The 16,417-nt window shown below is 35.5% G+C and overlaps 2 protein-coding genes across 3 annotated transcripts; one reads left to right on the top strand and one right to left on the bottom strand.

Annotated features, from left to right (window-relative positions):
- Window positions 1-4,387: 4,387 nt before the first annotated feature.
- Window positions 4,388-8,952, top strand: LOC127797914 (proteinaceous RNase P 2-like). Of its 2 annotated transcripts, none has more exons than XM_052331113.1 (6): window positions 4,388-5,386; window positions 5,868-5,969; window positions 6,073-6,245; window positions 6,407-6,527; window positions 7,017-7,038; window positions 8,488-8,674. In XM_052331113.1, the coding sequence occupies exons 1-6, from the start codon at window positions 4,445-4,447 to the stop codon at window positions 8,526-8,528; spliced, it is 1,401 nt and encodes a 466-aa protein (XP_052187073.1). In that variant the 5' UTR covers window positions 4,388-4,444; the 3' UTR covers window positions 8,529-8,674. The 2 variants fall into 2 exon arrangements, with proteins under 2 accessions (XP_052187073.1, XP_052187072.1); XM_052331112.1 differs by having other exon boundaries at window positions 4,391-5,386; window positions 7,017-7,085; window positions 8,488-8,952.
- Window positions 8,953-9,198: 246 nt separating this feature from the next.
- LOC127797915 (alcohol-forming fatty acyl-CoA reductase-like) lies at window positions 9,199-14,338 on the bottom strand. Its single transcript, XM_052331114.1, has 10 exons — window positions 14,137-14,338; window positions 13,926-14,029; window positions 13,039-13,241; window positions 12,789-12,889; window positions 11,123-11,315; window positions 10,586-10,747; window positions 10,410-10,491; window positions 10,010-10,276; window positions 9,740-9,867; window positions 9,199-9,640 (listed from the first exon to the last, which is right to left on the bottom strand). Exons 1-10 carry the CDS (start codon window positions 14,213-14,215, stop codon window positions 9,487-9,489), a joined length of 1,473 nt encoding a protein of 490 aa, XP_052187074.1. The 5' UTR covers window positions 14,216-14,338; the 3' UTR covers window positions 9,199-9,486.
- Between the last annotated feature and the right edge of the window lie 2,079 nt (window positions 14,339-16,417).

Genomic DNA, 16,417 nt, shown 5'->3' with positions numbered 1-16,417 from the left:
ATGATCCTAGCCTATTTCCCCTTTAGATCTCTTTTTATACCAACTTTATAAATTGGAGATCTGTGCACTATCTCACTTAGTAGAGATTCGCCTTGTATTGAAAACATTGTTCATCCATTTCTTTTTTTTGTCTATCTATATCATAACCAATAATAAACAACATAGGAGACACAAAAATCTTAAAGTGATTAAATTAATATCCAAGACATCATAGGCCTAGTTGAAATGAACAAGGATCAAGTTAAAAAGATTCAAATGAACACCAATTGATCCAACCCCAGGTAGATATATGATATCCCACAACCATCTAAATAAAGTGATAATGCAATGCAAGCATGCCATCAACTAAATGTGTAGAAACTAACATGCAAAAACTAATAGCGCTATCTAATATTGCTAAATGTGATATTGCACAACCATCTAATATTGCTAAATATGCAAAAACTGGAACATAATATTGGTATCCCTAAGAAAATGGAACATAGTATTGGTAAACATAAATATGCCCAAACTAATCACAAAATCCAAAATTGCAAATAATGATCATAAAATCCAAACGACGAAGCTCGAAGAGAAATAGAGGAAAAGGGTTTTGGTATGGTGGCGGTCGACAAAGCTCGTCGAATGACGAGTGGCAAAGGTCGAAGAGAAAAAAAATGTCACGGGTATTTTACGAACCGCTTTTTATGGGCTGGAAATAGTCCAGAGGATCGACCCATTCTCTTAAAAGCCCAATAAGTCCCGGGTTGAAGATATCATGGCGAGGTCACAGGTCGCTTCGACTAGGTCAGATCGCAAAAAGTCTTAAGCTGCGAGACGTCGCCAGGCTACTTAGCTTGCATCACGAAAAGATGGAGAATTTGTTGGAAGCGGTTATAGAAAAATTCAACCTTCCTAATGTAAGATAAACTAGATCCTTGATAATGCGAAATCCATTCCCGATTTTGTGAAGCTAATAAGAAAATAATATCTTCATAATATTATTCTTTCATTTTAGATTTTATTCAAATTGTAGACACTCTACACTATAAATAGGGGTCGAAAACCATTATATGAACATGAACAATAATATACTATTACTTTGCCGAAATAACCAAATAATAGTCGTGGATTAGGCATCATTCTGGCCAAATCAAATAAAAACTTTCCTATGTGTAATTTATTATTTGTTGTATTTATTTTTTCTCTTTGCATTTGTGTTCATTCTCTCAGTACGGGCTAACGAACTACGATCGATCAATTCCGAACGTCGACAAAAAGGAAGAGAAGAATAGAAAAATGGCTAGTCGACAATGGCAGGCAGCAAAGGTCGAAGAGAAAAAGAGGATGAGAAAGAAAAGAGGGAAAAAAAAAAAAAAGAAAGAGCGCTTTGGCACTGCAGGAGTAGAGGGAGCTAAAAGAAGAGAAAGAAGGGAAAAGGAAGATGGCCTACCAATGGCGATGGGCGGTGAAGGTCGTAGTCAAAGCCTGTTAATTAAAGGCAGCAACCGACAAAGAGAAGAGGAAACGGGCTTTTGGCTGGAACAGATGATTGGAGAAAGCGAAGAGGACGGCCAAAACGACGTCATTTTGGCAGTCTAAACTACAAGTTTAAATGCAGTATAAACTGATTTTAGTTATTCTCTAATAAGATAAATATGATATACTATATAAAACAGATTACAATTTAATTTTGATTTTTTGTGACAAATTAAAACCAAATCGCATATCGTTTTTTCCTGAATTTTCAAATCAAATCATTTAAGAAAAAAAGAAAACTTAAACCTGCAGACTAAACTAGTTGACACGATTTGATTTAACAATTTAAACTAAATTATGAACCCATACTTCAAAACTCCAATTTACTAATGCTGCCCTTTTAACTGCTAAAGTATTTTGAGCATATGACTACAAGCCTTGCTTTAATAAACTTCCCATTGATGCGGTTGAAGAATGCAAAGTCTTAATTTCATTATTTAAAGTAAGATTTTTATGAATTATAATTTATTTATTATTTTTATTTATAAAATTGTCTTTTATAAAACTCTTACAACTCATTTCTTTGGCTAAAGGTCTCCCATTAAACTTCCCTTATTTTTATTCTATCTCTTCCTAAACTTGTTTCATTCCATAGTGACAGTCATTTCTTCTTTTCTTTTTTTTCTTTTTTTTTGTAAAATGAGAATATCTCTTAATATAAACAATCCTCAATCTCTCACCCAACCATTGCAAAAGGAAAGAACCTTTTACTCTAGAAATGTCTTTTTTTTTTTTATTAGTCCAATGTTGACACACACATATTCTTTACTAATTACTAAGGTACAAAATTGCGATATGTTGGATAACCTTTTGTTTAGACTACAAATGACAGTAGAATATTACCAAAATAGGGAACATAGTAAACGTTCTTGTTGAATTCTTCTACAACTTACTTAAAAGCAAGTAAAAACCAGGAGATTGTTATATTTATGCACAAGTGACACCGTTAGAACCATTCCTGCTCTTTTAAAGAAAACTGGTATATTTCTACTAGTATCTGATTCATCTCCATGCATGATTTGAGGATTGTTTGATTTATTTCTTTACTGGAAAGCATAATATGATTTGAGGATTATCAGATTCAACAATACAAATAAAAAATTTACATGATCAATCAATTGATAAGAAGCCGGGATATGAACCGTAAACAAGAAACGAACAAATGTCATATGAACCTTCGGGATAATCGTCGTAATCCAAAATGTTTGAGGAGAGAAGCACGAGAGACCGGAACTCAGAATGAGAAGAAATTGATCTACAACTGATAAAGGAATTAATTCTACTGATCTCATAATTAAAACAGCGACAGATCTACACAAAACACAAAAAACAAAAAACGTAGAAACCTAAAACATAACAGAAAAAACAAGGGGAGAGAGAGCTTACCGGTGATGGAGGAACCTCTGGGATGCAGCTACTACGACGGCGGCAAGTGTGGGATGCACTTCCGCCGTGGCCGGGGACGCAGCGAAAAATAGTGATTAGAGTTTAGGGGGGAAAATTGGGATTTGGAGCGAGAAAGTGAAGGAAACGGCCTCTGCCACTGCAACTTCAAAAAATGAACTCCAGGAAACTTTCCCACGCTTTGAGTATTTAAAGGCCAAGATAATCTTCTGTTTCTCAATTTCACCTAGAGATAGCAAATGGGCCGGCCTGGCCCCGCCTCCCATTTGGCCCACTAAATTGGTGGGTTGAATCGAATTTGGCCTACAAGGGAGGTGGGCTGGGCCGAGTCTGACAATGAGAATTGGGCCTCGGCATGGCCCTGTGACCCTTAATATATGAGCCAAGGAGAGTCGGGTCGGGGCCAACCCGTGGGCCTAATTGTTTGGGCTAGCCCATAAACCATTGATTTTTAAATTTTTAAACATATTTTTTTTATTTTTTTTTTCAAATGTAACAAATATTTTTTAAAATATATTTATAAATAATTATATGCAATTGTCGATTTTGTATTTTTTAATATCTCTCTCCTTGAAAAGCACCCAACTCCTTCATATACTAAAAATATTTGTAAAAAACTACCATCGAGGACAACCCCAAGGGCATTCCAATGTTTAAGTATGGTTTCAATAACAAACATATAGCAAGATGTAAATGAATAATAAGTTATTAAATAACATTAAAAAAATAAATTAATATTTAAGTGTTGCTCAACTTCTTTAATTCTTTCAAACAGTATAAGTACCCGCAAGAATTGCTCTTAGAATTGTTCTCAATGGCATTTTGATGCTTAAGTTAGTAGGATTTAAAGAAAATAAATTAAAATTTGAAGAACGAGAAAATAATTGACTACTAAAATACATAAAAAAAAGCTCAAACCAATTATTCTTGCTATATACTTTAATTAGAATTTTGCAAAGGCCCTACTGAGGGGCCTTGCCAAACTATTTTTTTGGACCATTTGATAGGCCAATCCACGGGCCATTTTGGTGAATCGGGCCAGGTCACGAGCCACAAATCAATGGCCTGGTATAACCCGCATTCTTCTGGCTGACTAGTCCATTTGCCATCTCTAATCCCACAGTTTAGTTTTGTAATATAAATTAAATTATATCTCAATATATGTTATGATATTACTAATAATATCTTGATTTTAAGTCATAGTAAGCGGGACAAGTACAATTTTTTTATTTTTAAAAAATATAAATAAATTTATAAAACTTTTTTAGCTAACTATAATACATGATAATTAGAATTATAATAACTCGGTGTATATTAAATGCCGGAAATACTGCTAATGAAAACTTTTTCTTTTTTCCAAAAAAGAAAAAATTACGAAAATACTGTTAGTGTTAGTCCCGCAAGCATAGTGTTTTATTTGGGTCAGTCAAGCCCAAGCCCAAGCCCGTAAGCCCATACTCGGACCATAGGGTTTATCAAATTCTAGGGTTTCTGCAACCCCTTTGCTTTCAAGTTCTGATCCATGGAGGTCGCTGACTCAAATCACTCCAAACACAAGAAGAAGAAGAAGAACCAAACCGTTGAAGGCAAGTTTCGCCACGACCTGGACATCTGCTCCAAGAACAAAGACCTAACCGGCGCGATTTCTCTCTACGATTCCGCGGTTTCTCAGAACATTCGCCTCAACCAATACCATTTCAATGCTTTTCTCTATATATGCTCCAACTCCGTATCGGACTCCTCGGAGGTGGTGGAAAACTCATCAAAGAACTCCGCATTCGAATTCGGATTCCGAATATGGGACCAGATGCTCTCGAATGGGGTCAAGCCGACGGAGGCGACGATGACGGCCGTAGCGAGGCTGGCTTCCGCGAAGGGCGACGGAGACCGCGCGTTCGAGCTGGTGAAGAGTATGGGGAAGTACGGGGCTTCTCCGAGGCTACGGTCATATGATCCGGCATTGGTGTGCTATTGTAAGAATTTGGAGGCCGAGAAGGCGTATAATGTTGAGGAGCACATGGTTTCCGCCGGTGTGAACCCGGAGGAGCTAGAGCTCGCGGCGCTCTTGAAGGTTAGTGTGGAAACGGGGAATGAGAAGAAGGTTTACCAGTATTTCCACAAGCTGAGAGCTAACTTGAGGTTGGTGAGTGAATCCACGGCGGAGATTATTGAGGATTGGTTTGGTGGAGCAGTAGCTGCTGAGACCGGTGTTTCGAATTGGGATAAAAGTCGCGTTAAAGAAGCGATTTTAAGGAATGGAGGTGGGTGGCACGGCATGGGGTGGCTAGGGACGGGGAAATGGGTTGTTCGTAGGTCCAATGTGGATTCAGCGGGCCACTGTCTCTCCTGCGAGCAGCATTTGGATTGTGTTGATATTGATAGGGCAGAGACTGAAAAGTTTTCCCAGTCGGTGGCTTCTTTAGCAATGGAAAGGGAGGTGCAGTCTAATTTCAGAAATTTTCAGGTAAGAACTATGTAAATGGGTTCTGTTAATTTTTTATGATGGGCAATTGGAGGTACCTTTAGATCTGACTTAAGTCTTATCTAATGGACAGTGGACACTGAAACTAGATGAATTGGGAGTATTTGGCCTCTGATCTGGAGATGTAAATCACCTAGGAGTTAAAGTTTAATTTTGGCTGTCTGGTGTATTAATGGGAATTTAGATTATCTTGATTTGGACGAACCCTGATTAACTAAGTGTTATTCTACTTAAACATGCATTCCAGAAATGATAGTTGTTGGTGTCTGAATATCATGTTTGTTTCAAGTTCATAGACCAGGCTTTCATCATCATTGTTGCATTGATAATTTGATATTGTTCCATAATGGACCAGTAACAAGCACCTCTTATTGTGCTATGTGTTTGTAGTACTTCTGGCGGTATCATAACATTTCTCTCTATTCTTCAACTTTGTTTTTATATTTTTAAATAATCTGTCAAGGACTGGCTAGAGAAACATCCTGAATATGAAGCTATAGTGGATGGAGCAAATATTGGACTCTACCAACAGAATTTTGCGGATGGTGGATTTTGCATTTCTCAGGTCATTACATCTTGCGATGGTGTTTTGTTGCCTTTAGAACTTTGTTTTCCGCACCATACAATATAACTCAGTGTGTGAATTGTCTCAACTTGCAATAGAGCAGCTTGATGCTGCAGTGAAGGAATTGCATAACAGGAGCAACAAATGGCCACTTGTTATCTTGCACAGTAAACGGATTAGGACACTTCTGGAAAATGCTTCCAATAGGGAGTTGCTTCAGGAGTGGATGGATCAAGGACTGCTCTATGGGACCCCATATGGATCCAATGATGATTGGTAAAAGCCCCCAAACAAATGACATTCGTGTTTGCATATTTGAAACTGGAATTTTCCCGTTCTCAATGATACAAGTGTTATGAGTCGGCTTTCATGTTGGTCATATGTTCAAGATGTCTATTTTGTGATTATACTAATGATGGTTCTTCAATTTTATGTAGGTACTGGCTGTATGCAGCTGTCAAGCTCAAGTGTTTGCTTGTGACAAATGATGAAATGCGAGATCACATTTTTGAACTCCTAGCCAGAAACTTCTTCCTGAAGTGGAAAGAAAGGCATCAAGTATGTCTTGCATGAAATCCCTATAATTTATGTACTTTCTCTCCTCATTTGGTTTTGTGTTTGGCTGGTATTTAGCCCCTATTGTTACTACTCATTTACATCATGCTTTACTATTTTCTATGGTAATTATACAAAATGGAATCTTTTATTTATTATTATTAATTTTTTAGATGGCCTTGGCTGCCTTTTTGGTGTTTTTTTTTTTTTTGTGTGGTTGGGTGGGGGGGGGGGGGGGGGGGAGCGTGATCAGTCAAGATATAAAGGTGATACAAAGAGGAAAGCCTCTCTCATTGGCTGTAGAAGAATAATCTATTTCATGACAATGCGCCACTGTTATTGGCTGTGATCATGGAAGTCTAATAGATTCCATCTCTCATTACACATCATAATCCCTCTCATGCTTGCTCACTTGCATCTGTAATTGTAAAGGAAGATGCTTTCTGTTTGTGGCATTTCTAAAATTGACTTCAGTTGCTACCTACTTTGTAGGTTCGGTACAACTTTGCAAAAGGTAACTTAAAGCTTCATATGCCTCCATCATATTCTGTTGTCATTCAGGTTTGTTCTAAGTTTTCTCGGGTTGGTTCTACTTACTTATTTTGACGTGTTAAGTTTCTCTGTTTTTGCTACTTCAACTTGATGTGAAGGATCTTGCTGTGTGTTCCTTGACCAAAGTTTTGTCTGACTTTTTGTATATGCTAGAGCCAGATTCTGACATTGGATGCAAAAGTGACAGATGCCTATTTGGTTTCATTAGTTTCACAGTCCCTAGTAGGATGCATGTTGTCTTTTAATCTTACATATTGACATAAAACTATGTCCTAACATTTCTGGACTTCTGCCAAAACTTTTACTGTAATTTTAATGGATTAAGTCTAGCTTTGCCAGCTTTTGGCAACACATGGAAGCTGACATTTATGTGGATCATATGCTGGGCAGGAAAAAATTGTAACCCAGATGGAAGGATTAGGACTGACTGATGGATTGTCAGCAAGGATTGAGAAAATGGATGAAAATTGCGATGAACTAGACAAACATGATGTGGGGGGTTACATGGATTCTAGTTTACCCATAATCTCTTATCTATACGCTGTGTGGAACTTATATGGTAAAATATTTATGGAACGGATGTTGAGACATTAAATAACAGACTAAAACAAGCAATTTAAATTGAGATAAAGTGTTAAGTAATAGGGAAACTTGAGGTTTCTACCTGTCCCATTTGAACTTTCTATTTTGGACAGATGGCCTGGTATAACTTAATAAATAAGTTTCAGTATGGTTTGTGTAAAAATTGCTATGTTGAATAGACACAAATAGATATCTATTTTTCAGTGTTGAATGGAGATTGATTGTGGACTATTACATTTAGGTATTGCATAATTTGGTTCATATTGCATCTGGACTATTACATTTTGGTATTGCATAATTTGGTTCATATTGCATATTGGTGGCAGAGCATGTTTCTGAAGAATGCTTTTTGCCTATGACATATGCTTGGCTGGCCAATATCCCTTTATATCAAATTAAAGTCCCTGTTAGGTGTTCTGTCACTAAATAACTTTCAGATGTATGAACTGCTTTTCTAATGGGCTAAGCTAAATGTATTTGTGCCTGCATGAGCAAGAGCTGACCTTTAGTCACTTTAATCATCAGTTCTCATTTAGTAGCCGCACCAAAGGTTCAAGGATACCTGAAACTTTCTCAGTTTCTGGAGATACACCTTTTTTTCAGCTCTTTTGGATATTGAAGCTCGTCGAAGTCTTCATGACTTTTCACCAAAGATGGATAGTTTCTTCCAAATTTTAGGCTTCAGCTTACGAAGCCTTTATTGGTTGTACTACTATTGTGCAGCAAGTCCTTTGACATGTGACAATTGGGATTCGGATTTTTTATGCTAATAAAAGATAAACCAACTTTACCATCTCTTCTTGCATTTACACATTACCCTATATTTCAGGAGTCAAAGGAGGGAGCATGGCATGTGCCTATAGCTGGTGAACATAGTGATGAGTCTTCAAGAACTTGGCTCTGCATCACCAGGGCAGGTCCTGCTGATGCTTCTAATGAAGGAGGTCCTGTCTCCAAAGGCACTTCGGAAATTGCCCAATTGTCTGATAACAATATGGTACTGAATCCATCCGACTCGAAGAATAATAATTTACATGACATACAAGATTCTTTCGAGACTCTGAATTCTAAAACTGGATCTGTAATGGGAAAAAGAAAGGAGAGAGATTCATAATCCTCGGAATGATTTTCAGTTCTTTTTTTTTTTTTTTTGGGGGGGGGGGGGGGGGGGGGGGGTTGCCTTGGGTTTGAAGATTTCATAATCCTCTGTTTTTATTTTCTGTTACTTCTGTTGTGTACTTTAATTGTTATTTCTGGTTCAAATATTTAATTTAAAGAAATGGTGTTTCTTTCTGCTGCATAACGCATTCTGTTTTATTTCATATATATAGAATTTCTTGCAACATAATGTCTCGATAAAGAAACTTTATTCTTATGGAATTGGTTAATAAAGATATTATTAAATAAATAGTTAACTGACTGATGCTTAAATAGTGAAAGAAATAAAAACAATTCACAAATATAGAAACATAAATGTAAATTATTTGTATAAGATATTTTCAAGTATCACTTTTTTCATTCGAGACAGTGGAGATTGAAGTAAAGAAAAAGAACAGAGTGCTTTATAGATGGTGTTTAATTGTTACATTAAGTAATCTCTGAGTACATAATAAGGAAGGAACACAGACAATCCCTTAATTTGAATGATATTGTGGCATTTGGATTGGAATGCCTAGTTACAAATACAGTGACAAATAAATTAATGCAATTGAGTGAAATGGTCTTTAAGTTTCATCACACTGGCAACACTTACCCTTAAAACAAATGATGAGGATGTGAGCGTACCAATCTACGAACACAAACATATTCCTTGTGAATCGATCATGGATCACTTGAAAACATATTTAACAACGCCAGGAAAGTGAGTTTTCAAGAAGTAGTTTTCCCAGTTGATGATCTTAGGATCAAAGTAGAACACATCTGTCTCAGCACCGTCCTCTTCTGCCGCCATTCTCAACTTCTCAAGGTTTATGTCATCGAATCTAAAGAGATGTATATATGCATATATAAACAAAGTCAATATTATTATTAGTTACGTGTGTATATATATGTACTTTATAAAAAAAGAGTTAAAAACTTACATGCCCTTAAAGAACAAGTAGGGTTGGTAAAGATCTGCCAATCGCATCACAAAACCGATTTTACGATGAATGTCAAGATACATTCTTTGAAAGTATTGACAGAATGCTGCGTTTATTAATTCCAACCCCTGATATATATAAAGAATATGAAGTAAATATAATGAATACTTGTAAAAGAAATATTATAAATTGTTCAAATAAGTATTTTTTTTTTCTTTTTTCTTTCCTAATATAAATCCTAATGCTTAATTTCAGAGTGAAAGAAATTACCTTGAGGGGAAGCAAGTAGTGAATGGCCATGTAAGTTTGGAAGCTAGCCATGGAGCTGAGAACCCTAACTTTGCCAACTTTGACAGGCTTCCCATCCTTACCAATCCATGGATGCTTGGTGAAGTAACGAAGCCCATAATTGTGGAAACTATCGACCGTGAGAGGATTGGCAAACGAAGACCCCACTTGGTATATCATCTCTCCAACTTCATTTGCATGCGCCGCCATGGCCACGATCATCGAGTTAACCACCATGTCAGCCGGGATCTGCACAATTAATTAATTAATGAAACCCCATTCTTATTGTAAATGATTATATATATATCTGAAGGTTTTGAATTTAATTATAATTTGTAACATGATCTATGAGAAAGATAATTATTAAATGAGATTGGCTCACCACATCAATAATAGATTTAGTATCTCCAAGGAAGCATGTCAGTTTTCCTTTGCCATAGCCAACTGCTAAGCTGTCGATTGTTCTGTAAACACGAAGACAATTCAATTCAATTCAATTCAATCATAGAAAGGGAAGTTTTGTTCTTCCTAGGAAAGTACTACAAATCTAATAATTACCTAACTCCTTCAACCCAACCTGGGAAAGGCTCTTTGTAAGTACTAGTGATGATGGTGGGGCGGATAATGACAAGGGGAAGATTGTCTTTCATTTGCCCCAAAATCATCTCTCCCATTGCCTTTGTAAATACGTATGTGTTTGGCCATCCATACTTCCTTGCTCTGTAACCAGCATTAATATGACAGAATGAGTAACTATGCTTGAGAATGAAATTGTATCCCTAAGGTTTTCTTGCGCGTGTTTTTGTTGCAATAAGTAGCTAGCTAGTTAGCTTTTCAGCTTGATATTTAGTTCAATTAATGAAGGGTTGAGAACGAAAGGACCTGAACACCTTTTATGTTTTCTAGGCTGAACAACTACTCCTTAATTTTCGCCACAATAAGTAGTAGTTTAACAACTTGTTATAAACTGGTTCAGCAAGCTATACAATTTACATGTGTTTTGTCACTAGCTGCAAATTAAACCTAGAATTGGGTCACTTCTTTACTCAAAATGGTTGACATCAAGGCAACCGCCAAGTTAAAATTCTTTCAAACCTTTGAAGGCCCAAATCCTTCATTGCTAATGTAATTTCTCCTTCTGTGGCCTCATCTGCTTGTAGCTTGCTCAGCCTCTCCTGAATGACTTTCTTCTCCATGTCAATATCTAACCCAGTTGTCCCATTAAGTGTCTCTCCCATGAAGTAGGGTTTTTCTAATATTATTCCAGCCCTTTCGCCTGATACATAAGCTAAAAAGAAAAAAAATAACTCAGTCTTGAGCCATGAGAGTTTAATATGTCAAATAAATATATGAAACTAAGCTATTAAGGGCAACAAATTTGTTTTCATTGAATTATATGGAACCATATTGATAAAAAAAAAGAAGTTATTTTTTGAACTCTATATTGCATAAATGGTAAGCAACAAGAGAGAAATAATTAAGCATGGAAAGAAGCTTTATTACTAGAATGGGAAGTCATTCTAGAAAAAGAGAGGACAACGGCAACTTAGACCCAAACACAGAAAGCCAAGAAAGCAACAGGGAAAGTAAACATGAGATCGGATGGTGAGAAAAGCAAGCAAAACTAGCATAAAGAGGCTAGAGATGGCAAATGGACCGACCCGGCCCGGCCTGGTACTATGGCAGATGGGCCGGGCTGACCTACCTAGCAAAATGCGAGCTGTGTCGGGTCAACGATATGTGGCCTACGGCTCGGCCCACAAAAATGGCCCATGAGCCAGTCCATCAACTGGCCGGTTAAAATGGCCTGACCCAACCCATCAAAAAATAAAAAAATATTTAAAAATTATGTTTATAATTAGTAATTATAAACATAATAATTAAAAATTATGTTTGTAAAATTATGTTTATTGTAAAATTATGTTTATGATAAATAATTTAACAGTAAACATAATTTTACAAATATAAAAATTATAAGTAAACATTATGTTTGTAAAATTTTAAGTAAACATTATGTTTGTAAAATTATGTTTATAGTAAACATAAAAAAAATTATGTTTGTAAGTAAATATTATATTTTAAAAAATATTAGTTGAATTTGAAAAAAAAATAAAAAAATATTTAAAAAATTATATTAAAAAAATTAAAAATAAATGACCCACGGGTTGGCCTAGACAGCCAGGCTCACGGGTTGACCCATCTCCGCAGGCCCACAGGTCGGCCCAGCCTAGCCCGCTCATTTTCCATCTCTATGGAGATTTTACAAGAGATATACAAAAATTAGAATAATCTTAAATGTAGAACGAGGGGGGAATGACCCAGAAAAATCATAGTCCAAAAACATACATAAAAAAAAGAAAAAAGAAAACTACAAAGGCCTAATCACTTTACATATTATTTTAAGAATAGATCTTAAATTCTAAACCAACTAAATAAAACCACAGAGATTACTTAACATGCCAAGAACACTACAAAGGCCTAAGCACGAAATCAGATACCATAAAGCATTAAATAGAGGAAAGGAGGATTATTATATCAATCAAAAGTGTTTATTTTTCTTGAAAAGATTTTTGTAATTCAATAGAAAACTCATATTGAATGGTATGCACAGCAATAACATTTCTTGAATTGCGAGTCATTCTGATGAGTTTTTCCCTTTATGATATGTCGCAAATATTAATATTGCTAAGTCAAGCCATCCTATATAATTATAATTCTTTATATATATATATATAAACATCATCTCATGTTAATTAAGTACCTGTAGAAACATGGAGAAGAAGCTTTATTTTAGAGCATTTCTTTGCAAAATTCAAAACATGCATGGCCCCTAGAGTGTTGAGACGAAGCGCGACGTCATACCTGCATACAATAAAATTTAAAAACAAAAATAAACAAGTAAGCATACACTAATTAACTTTAAACAAATTAATTATTGTGTAATGTTCATGTTTATTATGTTTACACGAACATGAACCTAATTTGGGAAACAAACATATATATATACGTACCTTTCATCGAAGTTGGTTGTTGCGGCTAAGTTAACAACAACATCTACTTGGCTCCACATGGCTTCCATCAGATACGAGTCTTTCACACCCAAGTTCTCGAATGTAATGTCACCAGCCACTGGAATCATCTTTTCCATGATAAATGAATTCATGTCTGCCCCCATTTCCCCTCTCAGAACCCTAAACAACTCCTTCGCTATCACCTACCCATCACGTCAACAAATCTACTATTAATTAGAAAAGCTGTGAGACTAAATATGAATACTGATCTCTTATGATCTTCTTACCCGTACTTCAAACCAACTCTTGCTGTTGCAATGTTGGTTTTAAATGACATCATAGGGGGCATGTGGTGATTTCTGTGATGCTAGCTAGCTAGGAAGATATAATTAGAATTAGATGTTCAATATATATATATATATATTGTGTATGTAATTAAGAAAGTGTAATTAGTCAAGGATTCTTGGGTATAAATAAATAAAATCAAACTCAATCCTCACTCCATTCATGGATTTTTAGTTATCGTTAACATACATTACCTAGTATAAATTAATTAATTATGTTCAAGGATTATTTACCTTTAAAACCTAACTACTAATAAAAGAAATCACAAGAGACATAAGAAATGCATTCTCAAAACCTCATTTATGAGCTATAGAGATTATCTTTAAATATATTATTTCAATCAGCTAATCTTTTTGGATGCTGAGAGCTAAGTAACTTCAGTTGCTTCGTCTAGTTTTTACTTTTCAGTGCTTTTCCATCCATTATGCCCCGTTTGGCTACCCAAAAAAATTGGAGTGAAAAGGGAATATGGTCGGATTATGTAGCTCCGGGATGTGCGTGGGATGTGGCTGGAGCCTGGAATATAACCCATTTATGCTTACCTCGCCATGCAACCTTTTTGAGGCCAACTTGGCATCTCCCGCTCTCAGAAGAAGATAGAGCTTCTTCACGTTAGGCTGAGCCCTAAGTATCTTTTCCACGAAAACTACAAACCATGCACAGAATTAAACCATCACAAAAATCACAATTTAACTTAATTAGTTCTAGTACGATCCAGAGACAGTCTTCAATGGAGAGTTAGAGAGAGATTACTCTTTGCTAGAAATCCAGTGGCGCCAGCTACCAATATTGTCTTGTTCTCAAGAAAATGCATGACACTACCCACTTCCATTTCAGCAAGCGAGCTAGCCAGAGAGAGCGAGAGAGAGAGGGAGAGAGAATATTATTGAGATAATGAGAAGCAAAGAAGAGAAAGAAGTTCAATTTATTCATGAAGGGGGTGTGGCTATGGAAAGCGAGACCTAGAGAGAGAGAGAGAGAGAGAGATTTAATTATGTAAATAGCAGGGTGCCAGGAAAGTAGTTGGGAAAATTTCATCAGCTTCTAGGTAGGGTAAATATTAGCGAGTGAGTTAATACATTAATTGGCTTTACGTTTTTCCTTTGCATGGGAAAATACATTGTTCACTCACTTTGATAACAGCAATTTTGTTCTTGGTAGGTCATCTACATGTATTTACGTGCCCATGGGAGGGCTTCATTTGGAAAAAAATTCTCATTCAAGTTTTGTTATGAGTTAGACTGTTTAGCTACCCTTATTAATTAAGTTGATGGGTGGCATATATATATGGGTTTAGACAGAGAGGTTTATGTAACACTAACGTCATTAATTTATTTTACTAATTCCTCTTACCCAAAAGGCTCATTTTATACTGGGTTATATGTCTCTTAGAGGACTCACCTTAAAGTGGAAGCTTGGAAGGTTGATTGATGGAGGATATAGAAATGAATATTTTGGGAAATTAATATTGTTTTGGTGAAAATATTATAATAGAAAGTGTTACTTTTAAAAATAATGGTTAATCTTCAACAAATGTATATTGTTTTTAGATAAGTTATATTATTTTTAGTTTTAAAATATTATAAAACATAGTACATTTATCATCAACTAATAAAATTATTTTGAAATTAAAAATATTAATACACATTATATAAAAACAAGATGCATTTGTTGAAGTTTAATTAGGACAGTGGTTTACATTACTATTACTCATATAGAAATTACTATTACTTAATTTATTTCTTAATTTTTTGTTTCATATCTCTTAATCTTGTAGTTATTAGGTTTCATTAAAATTCAATGTTTATTAGGGTGGGATTTTTTTTTCCTTTTTGCACACACACACACACACACACACACATATATATATCAGTCATGAGCTATCTCTATTTCAATATCTTTCTATCAGCCATCACTACACAAATGGCTCAAAGTCTTGTTCTTTTCTCGCTCGCACCAATAATAGAAGGAAGAACATATATGTGTGTGTGCGTATATATATATATATATATATATATTATCATCTTCTCTTCTATTTTTAGTATATTAATGAAGCACATATATATTTTTAAAAATAAAAAACTATATCCCAATTAAGACTGGGCCAGAAACTCTAATATATATATATAAATATATATATTCATAATAAGCTGCTAATTGTACCTTCATTGGTACGTGGAGCTGCTTAATTCTTTAATTAGGGTCAATTAAATGGTCCATTGACTACTCCTAATCAGATATTATTAAGTTAGCGAAGTTGATACACCTGCTTCCAACGGATATTGGTAGATCAACATGAGCATGTGTATGTGTGCATATATATAATATTATTACATATTTTTTTGTATCTCTCTCTTATTTGATCAACAACGTAAACGGATAAAATGCCCAAAATATACATTATTTTGATGAGAAAGGTATTAATGCTTAAATCATTTTATCTTAATCATGCATGCTTTCATTTATACATTAAGACATCAAGAAGAGATCGTGGAAATTGGCAACGAACGTGGCGGCGAATGAAGTTTGATTAACCTTGGTGGCATGGAGATTAGATTATGTTGTTTTATGCAGTTAGCACAGAAAAAAAAAAAAGTGTTGAAATGAAGTTTGGTTGCTAGTGAAAAAGTCAAAACGTATTAATGGATGGCCATTTGTCTTCAGTCTCGATTTTAAATTAACACGGTTCCTCCCCCCTCGGCAATAGTTTTAGGTGAGCAGTTCCTGTAGGAGTTCATTGGTTGACTGGCAATTTCCCTCCATAGCCATTAGCCACCCCACCCCCCCATGATGATCTAATTATAACATTTCATGAAAATTTAAATTCTAGCTAAAAAGGACAAATTGAGCTCTATGTACAAATTTTTAAATTAATCCAGACCCACCCCCTTCCTCTGTTATCTTGGAGATATACTTTACAAGGCCTCACAGTTTCAAATAGAAGAAAAGCCGGAGCATTGCCAGGCTGCTGCATTTTCATTCACTCTCCCCTTTCCTCTGTTATCTTGGAGATATGCTTTACAAGGCCTCACAG

The sequence above is a fragment of the Diospyros lotus genome, chromosome 3 (genome assembly GCF_014633365.1).
Source record: "Diospyros lotus cultivar Yz01 chromosome 3, ASM1463336v1, whole genome shotgun sequence".
NCBI classification, from domain to species: Eukaryota; Viridiplantae; Streptophyta; class Magnoliopsida; order Ericales; family Ebenaceae; genus Diospyros; species Diospyros lotus.
Note: the sequence above shows the minus strand (reverse complement) of the source record. Positions and strands in the feature narration are given on the sequence as shown.